Here is a 19,060-nt window from a genome sequence, read left to right as displayed (position 1 = left end):
GTGCCGGCAACTAAATGCATACAAGCATGCAGACCATGTCAAGAGGTTCAGCTGTTTTTCAGACAAAATGTCAGAATAGGAACAACAACAATGCGATCTAACTGACTATGACCATGGAATTATTGTTGGGGCCAGACAGGGTGGTTTGAGTATCTCAGAAACTGCTGATCTTCACGCATTTTCATGCACAACAGTCTCTACAGTTTGTAGAGAATGGTGAGAATAACAAAAAACATCCAGTGAGCATCCAGTGATCCAGTCTACTGGCAAAAACATGTTGTTAATGTCTGAGGAGAAGGGCCAGACTGGTCAAAGCTGACAGGAAGGTGACCGTAACCCAAATAAAAACACATTACAACAGCAGTATACAGGAGAAATCTAAGTGGATAGGCTGCAGCAGGAGAAGACCAATACATCAAAACAATAAGTCTAATAAATACCTAATAAAGTGCTCACTGAGTGTATATTGGTTTCACCATGTAGAAATGACAGCACTTTCAGACATAGCCACCCCATTTAGGGCACCATCATGTTTAATGCTGTTCAGTTGCTTCCATAGTGCAGGTATAAGAGAGCTTTCTTATCTAGTGTTGATTCAAGGCTTTTGATTGGTTTTGGAGTCAGTTATTGGAATCTGTCAACATGCGTTGTGCCAATAAAAGACAATGAAGCCATTATGAGGCAGAGAAATAAGACAATTGTCAGAGACATACGCCAAACCTTTGGCTAACCAAAATAAACTGTATTAGGAAAGAGAGCACTGGTGAGCTTAATAACTGCAAAGGGACTGGTCGAAAAACCATAATGGGGAAAAACACCTGTTAGAAACACTCTTCAGGAGGCAGGCTAAGAAGCATCTACAAGAGCCTGCTGACTTCTGGAAAAAGGTCTTGTGGACAGATCAAGATCCACTTCCATGAGAGTGACAGCAAGAGTGAAGTATGGAGGCCAAAAGGAACTGCTCAAGATCCAAAGCACCCTGCTGGTCTGTGACACATGGTGGTAGGGGTGTTCCAGTTTACATGGCTGCCACAGGTACTGGCTCACTAGTCTTCACTCATGATGTAACTCCAGCAGCAGAATGGATTATGAAGCTTACAGAAGCATCTTATCTGATCACGTTCAACCAAATCCAACAGCAAGTCAATGACCCCAAACATAATACTAAAGCAACAAAGGAGTTTTTAAAAGCAAAAAACTAGAAAATCCACTCCATCTGAATGCAACTGAACATGTTTCATATGCTGAAGAGAACACTGAAGGCAACTAGCCCCCGAAACCAGCAGGAGCTGAAGAGGACAGCAGTACAGGCCTGGCAGAGCATCACCTGAATTCAAACAGACATTGCATACAAAGGATATGAGACAAAGTACTAAACATGACTGCTTTAATTGACATAAAATCCACAATAAATTTACAGGAGCTGGAAACACTGTAGTGGGGGGAAAACAGCGGGAAATGGCTCAGACTCATTACTCAATATGAACTAGGTGACACATTAAGGCAGGGCACCAATATATTTCAACACAAGATGAAACCATACAGTAAGTACGTGCGTGCGTGTGTCCGCTTGTAATCTGACGATCTCCACAAGTGGGAGGACGTGGACCGCACATCATCAGCATTTGATAGGAAAGACAACAAATATCTATTCCAAAAAAAGTAATCTTCATTGCGACAGGATGCAGTGCTGAAACTGAATCAGTCCAAGGTGACATCATGGAAGATACGATGACGCCAGGATCTGGTCTGGACCTGTCATTTAATGCAATGACTGTAGGCTCTATTAAAAAGCAGCAACACATACTGCAATATTCACACAGCAGTGGACTAAAGATAACTTTCCTTCTCAGCCCCAGATTACTGCTTCCTCTTAATGCATGTCTGGATTACTGAGAGTGCCCAGGGACAGGTGCACAGGACGCATGCATGAGCTGAATAAGATCAACTGTATGTCATAATATACGCACTATAAGTGTGCACTCCTTTCTATGCACAATGTCCATGCCTACATTCACATATTTCTCTGTGTCAGTTTCAGTTTTAAATTAGAACCATTTCACTGTGGGCTTCCATATGTAGTGTATATGTGTGTGTGCGTGTGTGTGTGTGTACATGTTGTAGGCCTACATGTGGTAAAAGAAAAGATGTGTAGATCATGCTTATTCCACCCTCTGAAACCACCTCACTTTCACTACCCTTTTATAATAAACACCAGCTCTCAAAGGAGGAACCTGGGTGGGGTGGGACCATATGAAACCAAATAAATTTATCAATGATCCATCTTAGTATAGTCCCCATCTGAATTGAGTCTCAACATTAATGCAGATCTCTATGAAAAGAATCCTGTGCACCAAAATACACAGTTCACCCATAATCAGCATTCAAAAACCATGCCATAATTGCTGGGTGGGTCATTCGGTTCAGGCACCACACTGTGGTACAAGGATGAGCCTCATGGCCTCATTGATGGGGGATGTGCAACTGGCTATTGCGTCAGCCAGGGTATGAGAGGTTTCACTTGGTTAGAGGCCTGCAATTCATCGCTCTCCAGTGACACCTGCTGATGGGCCGAGTGCCTGTGGACTGTACATTAAAGCCACATATGAAAGGTCTTCCTCCAATTCCACCCTGTGCAAGTCGAGCTGTTGTCTGCAGCAGAACCAGTAGTGGAGGCCACTCATGAACACGGTTGCGGTTGCAGAGAATTGGACATTCCAAAGTAGGATGAGAATTGGACATGTTCATGTAAAAAAAATAGAAAACAATGTTTTCTAACTAGCCCCTAAATTCCTCCAACAAGCCTCCTTCCCAGCCTCAGGCCCTCACCGTTTCATCCTCGAGCTGCAGCTGAAGCGCTGTATCTCCCTGTTTGTAGTCCTTGGTGAGCTCCGCCGATTTCCATACCTCCTCCGCGTCCGGGATCCAGACACGGGCATACTGCAGGGAAGACGCAGGTCAAAGGTTAGAGTTTAACATTGTCATCTCTCTTTTCAACACCAGAGCTCCAGTGTACAAGAAATTAAACACTTCAACATTTGTTTCAAAATGACAACTGTAAATAACATATTTGCATGATAAATGTGAAAAAGCACCGGATGTTAAAACATGCAGTCTGTATTCAGTCTCACTTTCAGTAGACATTATAAATGTCTGATTGGGGAGACCGTGTGGTGCTGTGTGTAGGGTAGCTGATTCTCAACCTGAAACCCCTGGCAGTCAGGGGTTTAATTCCTGCCATGACACTTTCTGTGTTGTAACCCTGCTGCATTCTACCTGTCCGAATAAAGGGGGGAAATGCTTAAAGACAAAAGTGATCTGGTCTGGGGGCTAAAAAATTGTCATATATATTCAAAATGAATTATCACAACAATGTAAGGAACTGTGTTATATTCAACAGCATTGGCACTACTCTGTGTCATCAGGCGCTGTTACAGGACTACATGCTGTATGCACAGCAAGCCAGAGGAGGACTGGGAACCCTCTTATCAACCAGAGAAACCTCTGCGATAACTTCTGATTCAGCCTCCCCTATTCCACACACACACACACATACACACATACACACACGCATTCATGCACACATACTCACACACATACACACACGCACGGACGCACACATACATGCACGCACACACGCACACACACACAGACATGCAAACACACGCTACTGAGCGAAGCCCAGACAAGCAGATCTATGCTTTAACGATGAAAAAATCTGCATAATGCTTCAAATGCCAAGTGTCCCATTGTGAATAATAATGAATGTGTAGCGATGCTTTTAACTTTGATTTAAAAAACTACTGATGCTGTTCTTTGTTTGATTGTCATTGAATTGTTTTGATGTTATCTTTAAAAACTATACATGACTAAGCCCCTGTTGCCTTGAATGCTCACTGAACCGTAATACTAGAAAGCATTACAGGGATTGTTTTGAATGGCCATGGCTAAGTGATGTCCACTTTAGGATGAATGTTAATCATGTTTCAATTGTGCATTAAAGAATAGTACATTAACGGGACCAGAAAACACTTTCACAGAATCCACCTTAGTCACAACAGCAACATTACGGCAAAAAATACACCCAAAAAATATGAAACAGTTGGAAACCCGGCATTTAACCTTCCCCTTTAAAAATCGCAGAGCAGAGCAGAGTGCTGCTCTTTTGTGGAGGGTGAATCAGCTGATATGTAGCCATGTGAAAAACACTGATTTAAGGGAACGGGTCACATGTCTGTGGAATCCAGGAAAACAGCCGAAGACGTCACTAAAAATCCCCGCCTGCAGTAACTCTGGCATGGTGAACTGCGCTCTCAGTTCATCACAGAGCAGAACGCCTGGCACGGTCAGCCATTACAGAGGGCTCAGCAGCCTGGGAGGGAGCTTTCCCACCACCGTGCTGGTGCACACTCCACAGGAGGGTATGCGGTGGTCACTGTGTGTGGGAAACTACTACTGTTATTCCTGTTACTGTACGTCCTCAGCTTATTGCTGGTAACACACTTAAATAGAAAGGGATTCAGCTTTGGTTGTCTCACTTTTTCTTTGCAAATTTCACATTTCAAATGAAAGCAAGTCTACCAAATAACTGGATTTCACCCTGCTTTAAGAGGTACTCGACACATGCCTTTAACTGGCATGTACGAAAGGCAAATCCTTCCCTTGCATATGAACATGCACATACACACTTGCACAGACATGCACACACAGAAATTCTGGCAAAATCAACAGTGTGGTGTTGTAATATATTTTAACAGGGGGCCAAGGCAAGTAAAGACAGGGCTACTCAGTGCACTGTTCTAGCCTGCAGGCTAAACAGCAGGATGGAGCAATAATGGAGCATAATGATGAACATAGCTGGGCAGGTGGGAACTGGTAACTGCGGATGCACAATGCACAATACTTCAAGCCAGCAAACACAAACACAACGGACTCGCACTGATCTGATGTCATCATCAAACCTCTGGAGACAAGAGAGAGCAGTGCAATCTGACAGAAAAGCAGACTGAGAATAACCCAGGCCCCGCCCTGCCCCCTCTAAATAGCAGGAGAAAAGCAATAACACTCCTGCACAGCCTCAGTCCTCCATCTCTCCCACACAAGAGAACAGCAACAACCATCCAACTTTCCCACACAGGAGAACAGCAACAACCATCCATCTCTCCCACACAGGAGAACAGCAACAACCCTCCAACTTTCACACACAGGAGAACAGCAACAACCCTCCAACTCTCTCACACAGGAGAACAGCAACAACCCACCATCTCTCCCACACAGGAGAACAGCAACAAACATCAATCTCTCCAACACAGGAGAACAGCACTGCCTTCACATCCTCCAGATACACATAAATACAACACATGACATTGGATGCAGCCAGAAGGCCACTGCATCAAAGGCATCTGGCCTCAAGCCTCAGGCCAAGCCTCAGTTTACACTACACAAGTGATCTCGCCATTTCAAATGTAAAATGCATAATGAAACATAATTTCATGTTTATTCATAAAACAACTGCAGACACAATCAACACATTCTAACAAATAACCAATTAGAAGACATACAGGCTACTTGTCTTTTTACATGATTAGGCCAATATTGTAATATTGGTATTACCTACCCAGCTGTAGGGAAAACATACTGTCTAAAAGCAATCTGGCCCTCAGCCACTAGTCTTCACAACCACTGTGTGCTGTGGTCTGGAATCGACCACATGGTGTCTAGGGAGATCAGACATGGGTGGAGTCATGTGAGGTAATGGTCTCATAGTTGATATTCGCCATATCAAATTGGACAATACAAACAGGACAAATCCTAATCAAATATGAAAACAAAAGAACTCTTCACTTTAAAATGTCAAGTTAGCCAGTTGGCCCTCTGTAATGATGCTTGGCTGCTACTTGGCTAGATAAACAGGCCTCTGCATGGAGAGCTGCCATTGATGAGTAAAAGAAAAAAACACACCAGAAGCTAACTGGTCAGGAGAGTCATCTGGGGGAAGAACCAAGAGGCCTTTGTGTGAAGGAGTTGACCTTACAGGTCAGCTGCTGCAGAGGCAGCAAAAGGGTAAGACCACACAACGGCTCTTCAGTAACCCAGAGAGAACAGAACTCAATGGAAGCAGTGGCAATCTCAGGACAACGAGGGACAGTTAATGAAATCAACGGAAACATAGTGCACCCAGAACCGCAGGGTCAAGATGCAGAAAGAAGGGAATACCTTCTGTGCTGTTCTTAACCTGAAAGGCCTCAGATTAAAATTACAATCTGAGATATTCTATGATGTCTATCAATTTCTGCAGAGTAAATCAAAACACAGTCTATGTTATGAAGAGAAGGTGACAAGAACAAAAACCAGCACTAAAGATATTACCTCAAAACCTTCTGCCAAGGACTCCCCTTGCATTTAACTGAATGTAAATTCATTCAGAAAAAATTAAAGCTACCAAATTGCAATTTGAGGTTCTCTGGACATACAGGTATATGCAGCCTGTGTGTGACGCTCTTGTTTACCAAGTTATTCCACAAATAATTCTCAAGCCTTCTGAAAATGTGCAAATATAATCTGCTTCTCTCATGACACAACATACACACACCAGAGACTGTACACATTTGATGCCACTGATGCTATAAATTCAGTCAAATTTTCAAGCTAAAAAAGTAGCCCAATTATAGCAATCTGAACCATGGATTTTTATCTATGGATTTTTCATGGATTTTCTTTTTTGCACCAGAACTATACAGGCAAAGCTATACACAGACACAGTCACTTTCTAGATGTATGGTAGAATTATATTATATATACAATATACACTCAGTGACCACTTTTTAAACGTAAGTCTTCTGCTGCTGTAGCCAATCCACTTTTTTTTTTTCTGCGAGGTTTGTTGTGTAGTGTGCTTCGAGATGCTCTTCTGCATACCACTGTTGTAAAGCGTTGTTATTTGCATTACTGTCACCTTCCTGTCAGCTTCTATCAATCATCTTCTCCTCTGACTTATCTCATTAACAACTTGATTCTGCCTGCAGAACTGCTGCTCACTGGATGTTTTTTGTTTTTCGCACCATTCTCTAGAGACAGCAACAGATAGAGGCAGAATAAATAGTGGCTTGATATCATCAAGAATCTAAAATGACATCATATGTTACCAATATTCTCACCATTTAATTACACAAACTTTGTCTTTCCATCCTGTCAGCTTGGGAAGCACTTTTTCCGAAAATTACAAAGCGCTCCTTTGTAAGAACTCACATGTTGCTTACTGAGGTCAATATGGTTTCATTGAAATACAAAACTGGGATGCAGCCCAATTTTCCTAACTGCTGTACGTATGACTCACTTTTTTCAGAGAGGAGAAAAGGGCTATGGCCCTCCTACTTCCAGAACATTCTGTCACTTCTGCGGTACATGTATCCTGTTGAGTCAACGCAGGCCCATGAAAGGATATGTTTTAACAATGATGAAGCCAATATTAGAACAGAACCATAATAACATAACCCATTGAAACTGAAATAAAGAAAAAATATTAGGGCATAATGAAAAAGCATAATTACCGAATATATTTTGAGTACAATAACAATCATCGCTAAAAAAAAACACAAAACAACAAGAAAGCTAGTAGGCTACATGCCACTGAAAAATATAGAAGAAATAGAATTAGCCCCATTATACGGAGCCCATTGCTGCAGTGAAGCCTTTCTAAAGCACGCAGTCTGCTTTGGCACGCACTGCACGCTGCTCGGTCCCTAAAATAAAACACTCACTTTGTTTCCCGGTTCCTTCACTTTTTTCGCTACTTTACTCGCTTTTATCAAATTACCCCTGGCCTCCGGCGCCCAATGGCAATGAAGGGCCTGCCTGTGGCGGCAGGCGGGACTAGGGCGTGCCGCTGAAAGCGATTAGGCGCGGGAGGAGGTCCGTTACGCTGGCGGCTCCTGTCAGAGCAGCCGCGGTCGCTAGCGCGGGAGCGGGGCAGATAACACAGAACGCCAAAAGGGTCTATTGTGCGCCTACAAAAATGAAAAATCGTCATGGGACAGTGACGAATTGCGTGCCTCAAAAACAGAGAAACTGAGTTAGGGTATGGCTCCAAACAGATTCCGATCTCAATGCTGGCGGCCCTGCTAACTTACGAGACATCCTGAGACAGGCAGCACAACACAGAAGCACACGCCTCCAGTCATTTCTGCTCATCCAGCCTCAAAGAGGCCATTAAAGATGTATTGGGTCTGTATACCTGTGGATCTCCCGCGAGAGGGACCAGCTCATTACCGCGGCTCCTAGCAACAGCGGAGAGGCAGGGAAGAAGTGTCTGGTAAAAATAGCGCCTGGAGTAGAGTGGTTTCACACCCACAGAGGTGCCACCAATCACTGTCGCTCAGAGATCCCCATCCTCCTCACCCACACCCTGTCACCTCAGGAGCCATGTTCACCTTCCGCACAGTCCACAGACCCAGCCATTAGTCCACTGGTACCAGGGGGAAAGGAAGGGAGGTAACACACAAAGTGAGCACGCCTAAAGTGCCCCCAGTGAAAAAGAATGTCTAGATGTCACACATCAGAGCTTGCTTCCTGCCGATGTATCCACTAGTGTAGATTTGGAAGGAGAGAAAGTGGCACATTTATTCTTAGAAATGGAGAGTTAAAATATGCACTTGGCAGTCTGTGGGATGGAACCATATTCATACACTGCAGTTCCAGAGATAAGGAGCGCAGAGGACGGGGTGGGGCGGGGTGAGGGGAGCGAAGGGGAGGGTGGGTAAAGTCCCGCTCTGCTCCGCTCCGTGTCACGGGCCCAGTCGGGATGTCCCAGGAGATGGGTGAGTAACGGAGAGGGAGGAGGAAATGGAGGATTAACACCCACTGACCTAACGCCACATGACTCAGACAGGGGAGCAGCCACTGCAGGTCTGGCCACCGCACACACAGTGCTCCATACACACAGTGCTCCACACACAGTGCTCCACACACAGTGCTCCACACACACACACACACACACACACACAGTGCTCCACACACAAAGCGCTCCACACACGCAGCGCTCCACACACACAGCGCTCCACACACACAGCGCTCCACACACACAGTGCTCCACACACACACACACACACACACACACACACACAGCGCTCCACACACACAGCGCTCCATACACACAGTGCTCCACACACACACACACACACACACACACACACACGCACACAGTGCTCCACACACACAGCGCTCCACACACACACACACACAGCGCTCCACACACACAGCGCTCCATACACACAGTGCTCCACACACAGTGCTCCACACACACACACAGCGCTCCACACACACACACACACACACACAGACACACACAGCGCTCCACACACACACACACAGTGCTCCACAAACACACACACACACAGCACTCCACACACACACACAGCGCTCCACAGGGATTGCTCACAGCCTCAGTCTCAGTCTCAGCTGTACAGTGGGCTAGTGCTGCTCCAAACAACACTGAACACTACTGCCTCAACAAGAGATTAACAGCCAATTACAGGCTGTTTTATGGGCTGACTTTGGCAAAGAGACGTTTATTTGCATGTGATAAAAGAGCAATACCATTTTTCAGACAATTTCAGTTTAACTACTCTAAGTAGTTCTGTATATAAAAAGGCACACAAATCCAGTAACTGATCCAAGGGCAAACACCAAAAGCAGGGATCATGAGTGAGGATTAAGCCCAGTTTTACTGAAAGCTAATGCTAATTCTAATCACAGTCCTGTGAACTGCACCTCTACTGGACCACAATCCTTCTGGCCACAGCCTATCAAACTCAGTTTTAACAGGGCAATGGATATACTTGTGTTTGACTACTGTACTACACTTGTGTACTGAATTGAATTGAAATAAGCCTTCATCTTTAAACTACTGCCTCATTCATTTTCTCCATGCCCACCCATGCTATTTGAGGGAAAATTCCCTAATGAGAGGAAGAGAAACACACATACAATTGTGCTTCACATTACATACCTGTGTGTGTTACACATCCCACTGCACGGTTTGTAGATCATTACTCAAACCAGAGCAAAGTGACATCACACTGAAAATAAGGGGTATCACAAAGGGAGATCCAGGGATCGTAGTGTAGCTGAGGGATTGTCTGGCACGAAGCCTCCACTTTGTCATCCTAATTCGTCTGACACAATGCCTGGAAATGCTTGTTAAACTCAGGAGAAGTGTGAGATCTGTTGCCCAATTCTGAACAATGCCATGAAACAGTATTAGCCTGAAACTAAACTCTCCACGCTGTGCAATCTATATGTCCTTTTACAGAAGTCCATCTGAAAATGCTTACAATGTAAAAACATGTCAACTCTGTACCAGCTCAGATCTTAGCACCATGATAGCTAGGCCAAAGGGCAGTATTACGTGAAACTGACTTACAGTGAGAGGAACTCCACATACCACCATTGTGATAAATCAGCATTGTACTGTCATTCACGGTGGGTATATTACACATGCCCACACAGTGCCGGCAGGTTCCCCTACCAACCCAGCGCAGGATTGTGGGATTGCTTCCTTTCTGATTCATAGACACAGACAAACCATTAACCGTAATTCCCAGACGTTGTGTCACACAGCTGGATTTTTCGTCCACTCACCACTGCTCTTCAGTCCTGTCTGGCCAGCCAGCATAGCCTACACACCATTACATTACAGTATTACAGCCACTTGGCAGATCCTCTTATGCAGAGAGACTTATAGAAGTGGATCATCTTTACTACCACTGCATTAAGTCAAGCATCAATCACATAGGATCCAGAAGACCTGATCAGTGTTCAGCATTATGCATGCAGACCCAAGATCTTAGTAAGGCAGCTTCTGTCATCTCCTGTTCACTCCCAGTTGCCCCAACAGAACCACTGACCACAGTGCTTGTGCTACTCTGATGACACAAGAGCTCTAGGAAATACTCTGTTACTAGGGACAGATTCCTGGAAATGTGGTCACACCAATCACATGAGGCAAGAGAGGACTCTGCATTCTCCATACTGTGGTAAGAGATACTTTCAGCCAATAAGAGGTGAAAGGAACTTCCTGCAATGAGGAAGCTCCGAGGGAAGGGTGGGGGCACAAACATGGCTGTGCCGTGTGTAAATCTCCATGGTCAACAGGAGATTATGGAATTAACTTTCTATGTCTCCCAGCTTTTCCCAGCAAATCTCAAGCCTTGCTTCCTCTCTCTGGGAAGGAAACAAGACTCAGTCAGGGGGTTATACAGGCTTTCCATCCACCGCCATCGAGCAGTTTTCCCCAAACACACCATGTCTGACCTGTAGGACCTCAAAAACTACTTCAAGGCCCAACAAATCATGGTGAACGGCTAAAGTAACGGACCTTGAAGCAGGCATCAGTTTGTTACAGTTGCACACCGAGGACCGGGGTTTGATTTCCGGGCCTTCCAAAGCCGAGTTGGGCCGGCTCTCATGGAGCGGCTCTGATAACAGGCTCGTTGCACCGAGGGAGAGATTCGGCAGGGGTCAGGAGGATTACTGCGCACAATAGTGTTCTGGGCGCCTCGGAATCACGGTCACGGGCGAGACGATACGCTTGAAGAATGCGTGCCGTTCTCAGGACCGCGAGATCCATCCGGGCTGCAGAGGGACGGGGTCGTTGACGGTGTATCCTCAGCTAACATCAATAATTGGAATAGATAGGGTACAAAAGGCCCAACTAATCAATTCCAGACAACAACAAAAAAAAAAGGCATGGGTAGAGTATGGTCCCAACAGAACGCGGGACGGACAAGAGAAGATGATGCATTGAGTTGTGTGTATTTTTATTATGGTTCTAAACTTACCAGAGGACCAATTCAAGGACCTCAACAAGCATAGAAGAGCAAAGAAACAACAGTGGAGCACTGCCCCAAACATTCCAATCTACAGTGAATTACTACTATAATACACAGCCAATATGGACTCCTGTTAAGTGCCACATCAACTTCAAAGCACATATTCTGTGACAGGAGAGGATAATCTGGCTTGTACCTCCTTTCTGAGCAAGGATAATGTTGTACAAATGAAGACACACAACTCATAGAACAGGCCTTTTAATGACAAAGGCAGCTTGGCAGCTATGGCACTAGCAGACTCCCGTTCCAGAATATAAAAGGCTGGATCAGACAGGATTAGAGAATTGTTATCACTGTTGAACACAGCCACTTACATCTTGTACTAACATTGATAGTGTTTCCAGGTAATCGATGTACTCAATGGGGAAAGATCTGAGTGTAAACAGTCAGGAGAAAACTGTTCAGTATGTGGTGTATAGATACTGCAAACCATACAATTAGTCTTGCTTTAACACTCATGTGGAACTTAAAAACTATGAGTTCCTCCAATGAACTAGTGTTAATGTGCCTTATTTTGCTGAGCATGAAATTATGGCCACCATTTAAAAGTTTTCAAAATCAATGAAAAGCAATTTTATATTACATTTTTAATGTCGTACCGAGACGTAGAGTCAAAGCTGATGCAAATACCAAACTGTTTTTGCGTACCGTGACACACCTAAAAGTGACAATTATCCAGTTTTTGTTGCTGAAGAAGCCCAGTAGCCTGATAATTTTGCACTACAAAAGAATGACAACAGATAGATGGAACAAGCATTGCTCCAGGCAATGACAAACAGCTTACCAGCACAGCACATGGTACACTTCAACAACCTGCTCCTGTCACTGAGGTGCTCAGCACCCCAGCTGCAGTCTGACATGTAAACCCTGCCTGAAATGTCAACCTGCACTAACAGTCCACCCATCTTTGCCACATGGCTATGTCTCTGCATGATTACACAGCAGCCTGAAGGAGCAGGACTAATCCAACATCAGCTCAAAACAGCGCATCACATGACAGCGGCTCATGTGAGAATCCACAGCCTTTCCGGCCCCTGACCCTCCTCGCCCAAGAAGAAAAACCCTTTCTGCGGTTCCACAGCCACCACCTCTCCTTTCTTCCACCACGAGAACAGCTTTTAAAGGCGCCGATAAAACATTGACTCCCTATTGCAGAATGATGCTAGAAAGAGGAAGATTAGAGGGTTTATGAGGCATTTTCCCAAAGTAATATGAGACTACATACTGTACGAATGAAATTCCTTCCGTAAGTGGATTAGAAGTCAAAGTCTCAGAATACTCTTCCACCGCAGACTTAGGAGTCATACTGGTAGGAGCCAGGGTCAAAGCCTGACGGAGCGTAGTACTATCACTCTGTGTCATTAGCTACAATCAGGAAGGCAGCACATTATGTTACACTGAATACTACTACCTGCCTAGCCCAAGGCAACTGCCTTCCCTAATATTCAAACAAAAAGAAACATTTTCTTTTTACTTTTTATTTTATTTTATTTTTTTATACAAAGACCTTGACTCTCCACCTCCACAGCAATGTCGGTATGCAGCCTGCCCACTCTACCCACAGTCCACTTGCACATAGACCAGTAACAGTAAGTGGACGGGGCTGACAGTTTTCAGTGTGTCAAATATTATTGAAAAGTTTATTATAAAACTGAACCTGGAAACTGAACTATGCAGGGCTGTCATGTTCAGCTCTACAGTGGAAAAGGATAAATCTGAGCTGTAGCACACCTTCCCCTTATCACCCCTGATACACATTTACTCACAATAGCTTAGGGAGGCACTGCAGTTGCCCAACGTGGCGTTATGGTTGGCGAAGGTCGGTTTAACACAGAGGTGGGTCCTGACCTTTCGCAAGTGTTCTGTAACTTTGGCAGCCATCCAGGGATACAATAATTATTTCAGTTTCACCGCTAATTAAATCCTATTAATCAGGCCTCATCCTTTTAGCAGATAAGTGAAGTATCCTAAACTAGAGAAGCCATAATAACTTAATTTATAAGTGTCTAAAATCTAGTCTAATCAGCCTTACACACACCCCGCTAAACCTATTTAATGCTTGCTTTAAATTTAACTTCTAGCTTCAGTCGTGTCCTTACTAATACAAATGAGGATGACACATTTCTCCAATAACGCACCGTCAATGAACCATGTCTTATTAACACACACAACAGCCACGGCTATGCTGTCTTCCTGGTTCACTCTTGTAGGGTGTGACTCTGCTACTCTCTGCAATGGCTCTTTTGATTTTCTCCAGTTGCAAAACATCTAGCGAGTATAATCCAAGAATTGCCCCAAAGAGGCCAAATATAAAAGGGTCTTTCAAAAAATCTGAATAATAGCACAATTAAAATAAAAAAATTCGGTGAAAAGTAGCATCGTTCTGTATAGAAAATTACTGTTCTTAGCTGTCCTAATTCCATCCCCTCCCTCAGCTAACTCTCACAGCCATGTTCCAACTCCTCTAAACGCTGTGGAAATTAACAAGGAAACAAGAACACCAATACAGTGTCCAAAAATACCATACTTGTACCAGCATGTGACCGTGTTCCTCAAACAAGAGCTGAAGTGCTTACCTGAACAAACATAAAATCCAACTCTTGGTTCATCTTCACAATCTTTAGCCCCTCAATTTCATGCTAAGGAACACAAAATCTCTCTCTCTTTGCACCCACTCCCTCCGTCAAATGGCCCAACCTTGAGAAGACGCAAACTTATTAAAGAGTCGTCACAGATAGTGTTCCCATTGTTTTCCAAAGACAGATCTGGCGTTCCGCTGGGGCTTCGTCTGTCTCTACATTGCGTTTGGAGAGCCCTGTACTGTTATTGAATGGAGAGTGCCGTTTGCCTTGTCCAAAATAACGTTTTCTGTTAATGGTCGTCCTGTAGCTTCCTCCAGTGCCCTCGGAATATCACATGAACACTAAATGAAAGGTCTGTCAAAGAATGCATTCAAGAATGGCAGAAAAAAAACACGCGCCTTCCAGCAGAAACATAGAAACAAAATGGTTGCAGCCAGAAAGATCACACTGTCACCAAAATCCACAGTCAATCAGAGGTAGGCAAAATCACAATAAATACCAGTTTAGAAAAGGGTCATACTGAGCAAAAAAAAAGAAAAAATGAAGAGGGCTTTGAAATATAGGACATGACAGTGTCTACTGCAGGCTCCAGAGAGCAGCGTGCTACTGCCCTGACCCACACTTTACCTTCTGGGCCATACAGTGGCCACTCATTTATAATTACAGCTAACTCAAGGTAATAGGATACACATGTGATCAATCAGCAGCCAGACAAAAAAGAGCCTACTGTATCATTCAGGCAGATAGATTAGAACTGTACGTGTTTTTCTTACAAACCCTGTTCCAATTTACAAAGGCATCCTTTTGATCAAAGAACTCGTAACATTAGCACACATTTTTACTAAAGTTTTAAACGAGGCAATATTCAAAATGGTGCCTGGTGTTCAAACACAGTTATACAACATTACTGACACCGCTGATTCTTCTGCAAAAAGAGTACAATACACAGAACAAAGGGAGTGAAAGGTCTTGGCAGACAAAATGCCTTAGACACAGCAGGCAGGTTATGCTAATCTGTGACAGATCTATGAGTTACGGTCTGCTTTTCATGTGTGGAATTATACACTCACTGAGGACTTTATCAGGAACACCTATACACCTACTTCTTCAGGTGATAATCTAGTCAGCCAATCGTGTGGCAGCAGTACAATGCATAAAAACGTGGAGCTACGGGCCAGGAGCTTCAGTTAATGTTCACATCAACCATCAGAATGGGGGGAAAAAGGTGATCTAAGTGATTTTGACCATGGAATGATTGTTGGTGCTAGAAAGCGTAGTTTGAGTATCTCAGAAACTGCTGATCTCCCAGGATTTTCATGCATAACAGTCTCTAGTTTTCAGAGAATGGTGCAAAAAAAATAAAAACATCCAGTGAGCAGCAGTTCTGCAGACAGAAACACCTTGTTAATTAGAGAGGTCAGAGGAGAGTGGCCAGACAAGCTGACAGGGAGGTATTCGCTTCTGACTTCTGAGAGGTCTGAGAGGGGTGCTTAAAGTAAGCGCATACTGTCTAAACTACACATACATAAATGTTATGTTTACGGTAAGTTCAGTGTTTGATAAACCAATGGTGATTATAAAACAATAGTGCTTTGTTTGCATAGAGGACCGGTAAGACTGACTGCAGCACTGAGGACACTGCCAAAGAATAACTACTCCCACAGCAGAGCTCCTGTAGGTGTAACCCCAGACCTGGACTAGGGGCTGAGCTCTGCACTCTGGGTAAAATAATGAGCTCTCATCCTTCTCAATGGAGTCTTATTTTCCCAGCTGGGGACACAAAAAGCAGTGTGTTCCACTGCAGATAGAATTGTGAATGCTCCTGGTCTAATGATTCAGTTTGGAGTCGAATCACGTCTTCGAGATGCTAAATGGAGTTGGCCAATTACCTCCAAGGCACAGCGTTTTGCCTACGTCCTCATTCGCCTCAAAGTATTTTAATGGGAATAGCTTCAGGAGCAGCCTCAATGGGAAGAGAAGCCATGCTGGAAGAAGCAGGTCTGGCAGGAGGAGTCTGAGGTCAAGTTCACCATCTTTGGTGTCATTTTCTAGAACAGCAAAGCTGGGGTTCAACGGCTGTCACAGGGTAGCTTACCTACTTTGACTGGAGTCACTCAGCTGTCCAAAACATTTTATCGCAATGCTAACAAGAATGTAATTCATAAGTGTGTTTATGAAGGCAATGACATCAAGATAGGCCTACCAGTGAACACTTCTGAACATGGCGAAGGGACTACTCTGGCAAACCAGCGAAAACACATTCCAGGTTTTACATGAATATAAAAATGTATGCTTAGTTATTTTTTCTGAATTATTAAAAAAAGTTAAATAATATGACAAATTAACATTTAAAAGATGTTGTTTAATATACGACAGTACATCACATCCCATGCCGAGAATAGTAATCATTTGGCATAATATGAGATTATAGGCCTACTAAACATTTTCCGTGAGACAGTAACAATTACATCGGTTCTAGAAGACTGTGTGCGTTGCCAGCATTTAAGCATGAACTGACCAGCATAATAGCTTCGAGAATAACGCATGGGGGTGGGAAAGAATGCGAACATGACCCATAAAATTCTTATTTGAAAGCTGTAACCTGAAACTGAACATACAACGTAATAACATTTTGGCACAGTAACACACCGTCTTAGAATTAGCTAAATAAAAATGTCAAACAAATATCACCAGGCGCATAAGCCTAGGCCTATTTGAGGACCAAAACAAGCAGCACATCATTGTACGTAATGACTCATAGTGATGTCACAGCATCTGAGCGGTACCCATGACAGAATCTTCTCTCTAAATTATGAATTTCTTCATTCAGTTTATATGATCTTACTTCCAAGCAAAGTGAACACAGTGGTTTTCAAAATGAACCGTGTCAAAAAAGGCATGTCAAACCAATTGTATTTATATTTGTCATGAAATATAGGCCACCATGCGTTTCATTTAAGATTTCATTGTTGCAAATAGCAATAATTCGTATGCTGTCACAATGTTTACCACCAAAGGGCATTGTGTAATCTATCACTTCGTCCCATCGTCAATTAAGAAACGGCCGATGTAATAGCATCTTGTCGAATGAGGTTGCAAAAACTAGTTCAGTCTAATTGTATTTATCAAAAAATTATGACATTTTTTATACAGACTAGGCGAAGAGGTATGCAAGACGACAAATTAATATAATTTGTGATACACATGTAAAGGACAGCCTGCGTGTTAATGGAGTTTACCGCCCCGGTCCAGCCCTTGCCTTACAGAGGAGAAAGAATACACCGTCCTGCAGCACGGGTGAGGCTACGATCTGTACACTATCATAGCATACCATTTCTAGTTGAAGAGGGACTGAATTAGCCGGATGAAAATTCATACGGCTGCAATCGTTCAATCTCCACTACGAACATTCATTTAAATGCATGTGGCATTTGTCAAATACGTATAAGCATGTTCATTTGTTCAATCCCACATATAAATAGCCTATATAAGCAGCCGCATTCAGTACCATCGCATATGCCGCACCAAAGACATCCAGTTCCTATAAAAATTACCTTTGTGTACAATTCAGACGCTGCCATGACGGTAAACTCAGCCTTCCTCCAATCTTGATTAACAGAACTTCAATGCACTTCTCGTCATTTGCGATAGATTTACGCTTTTCGTGATAGAGGAAATCCTTTCAGTCGAATGGAAAGATGTTTCAGGCAGGAGCGGCTGTCGACATGATACCTGAAAATCGTGCTATTTTGGTGAGTCTCTGTGCATTGTGGGTATGATGGATAAAATGATTGTGCTGTATGGGTTGGAAAAAGGACGAAGGCTGCCACCTAGTGTCTCATTTACCTGAGCACGAGATTATGCTCAGGTTCGTCATAGTTCATAGTCTCTAGATTCATAATAATCTTTCTTCTGTTTTACCAAATATAGCACCTCTTATTAGTTTCTAGTCCAAAACCAAGTATTAAATCAGTACTATTTAGCCTATCCATTCAAGCGTATACGAAAGCGCTCATCAAAAATACACTTCAGAGTTTTAGAATAAGCTTGAATGGATAAATATACTGATTTAAATTGGTTTCGAAAGTTCGAAAGTTTTTTTATTTTATGCGTACAGCTTTTGTGTGCATTAAAATATTACTCGACTTCAGACAAGAATGCTATTCATTATGTTGCCGTAAGATGTCACCAAAGAAAATGACTGCATGTAGAACTGGATCCGTTTCTCAAAGACAGTGCTCGTGGGTCGATTACCTTTGAGCTGCATTGGAGTTGGATTAATCACTGAGCCCATGCCTGACGGCTGAGAGGGATTTTACGCCTCTTAAAATCATCTGATTGGAAGTGATATCAGTAAAAAGTGTCACAGAAAATAAGTACTGACAAATAAAAGTGTGTAAAATATGATCCTTCCATGAAATAAAAACACAAATTTTAGGGGGTTCAAGTACTGCTCAATGGACAACATATTGAGTATGCTAAAATTATATTCAATCAACACATTATTTGAACGCATAGGAGTAGAAAAAATACATGATAAATTCCAAGCGCCTTAAAAAAACTTTGGTAGCATAAGAGCGCAATTTAGAA

At 43.3% G+C, this 19,060-nt stretch overlaps 1 protein-coding gene across 8 annotated transcripts in view; it reads right to left on the bottom strand.

The window, feature by feature from the left end:
• myo5aa (myosin VAa) overlaps window positions 1–18,217 on the bottom strand; it is a 60,766-nt gene extending 42,549 nt beyond the window's left edge. For all 8 annotated transcript variants that reach the window (XM_061221157.1, XM_061221159.1, XM_061221160.1 and 5 more), the window contains exons 1-2: window positions 18,025–18,217; window positions 2,830–2,940 (exon numbers count right to left, since the gene is read on the bottom strand). In XM_061221157.1, the coding sequence (XP_061077141.1) occupies window positions 2,830–2,940; window positions 18,025–18,051 (138 nt within the window). In that variant the 5' untranslated portion in view covers window positions 18,052–18,217. The remainder of the gene's footprint in view (window positions 1–2,829; window positions 2,941–18,024) is intronic.
• Between the last annotated feature and the right edge of the window lie 843 nt (window positions 18,218–19,060).

This window comes from Conger conger, chromosome 15 (assembly GCF_963514075.1).
Source record: "Conger conger chromosome 15, fConCon1.1, whole genome shotgun sequence".
Classification (NCBI taxonomy): domain Eukaryota; kingdom Metazoa; phylum Chordata; class Actinopteri; order Anguilliformes; family Congridae; genus Conger; species Conger conger.
This window is presented reverse-complemented; position numbering and strand designations above follow the sequence as displayed.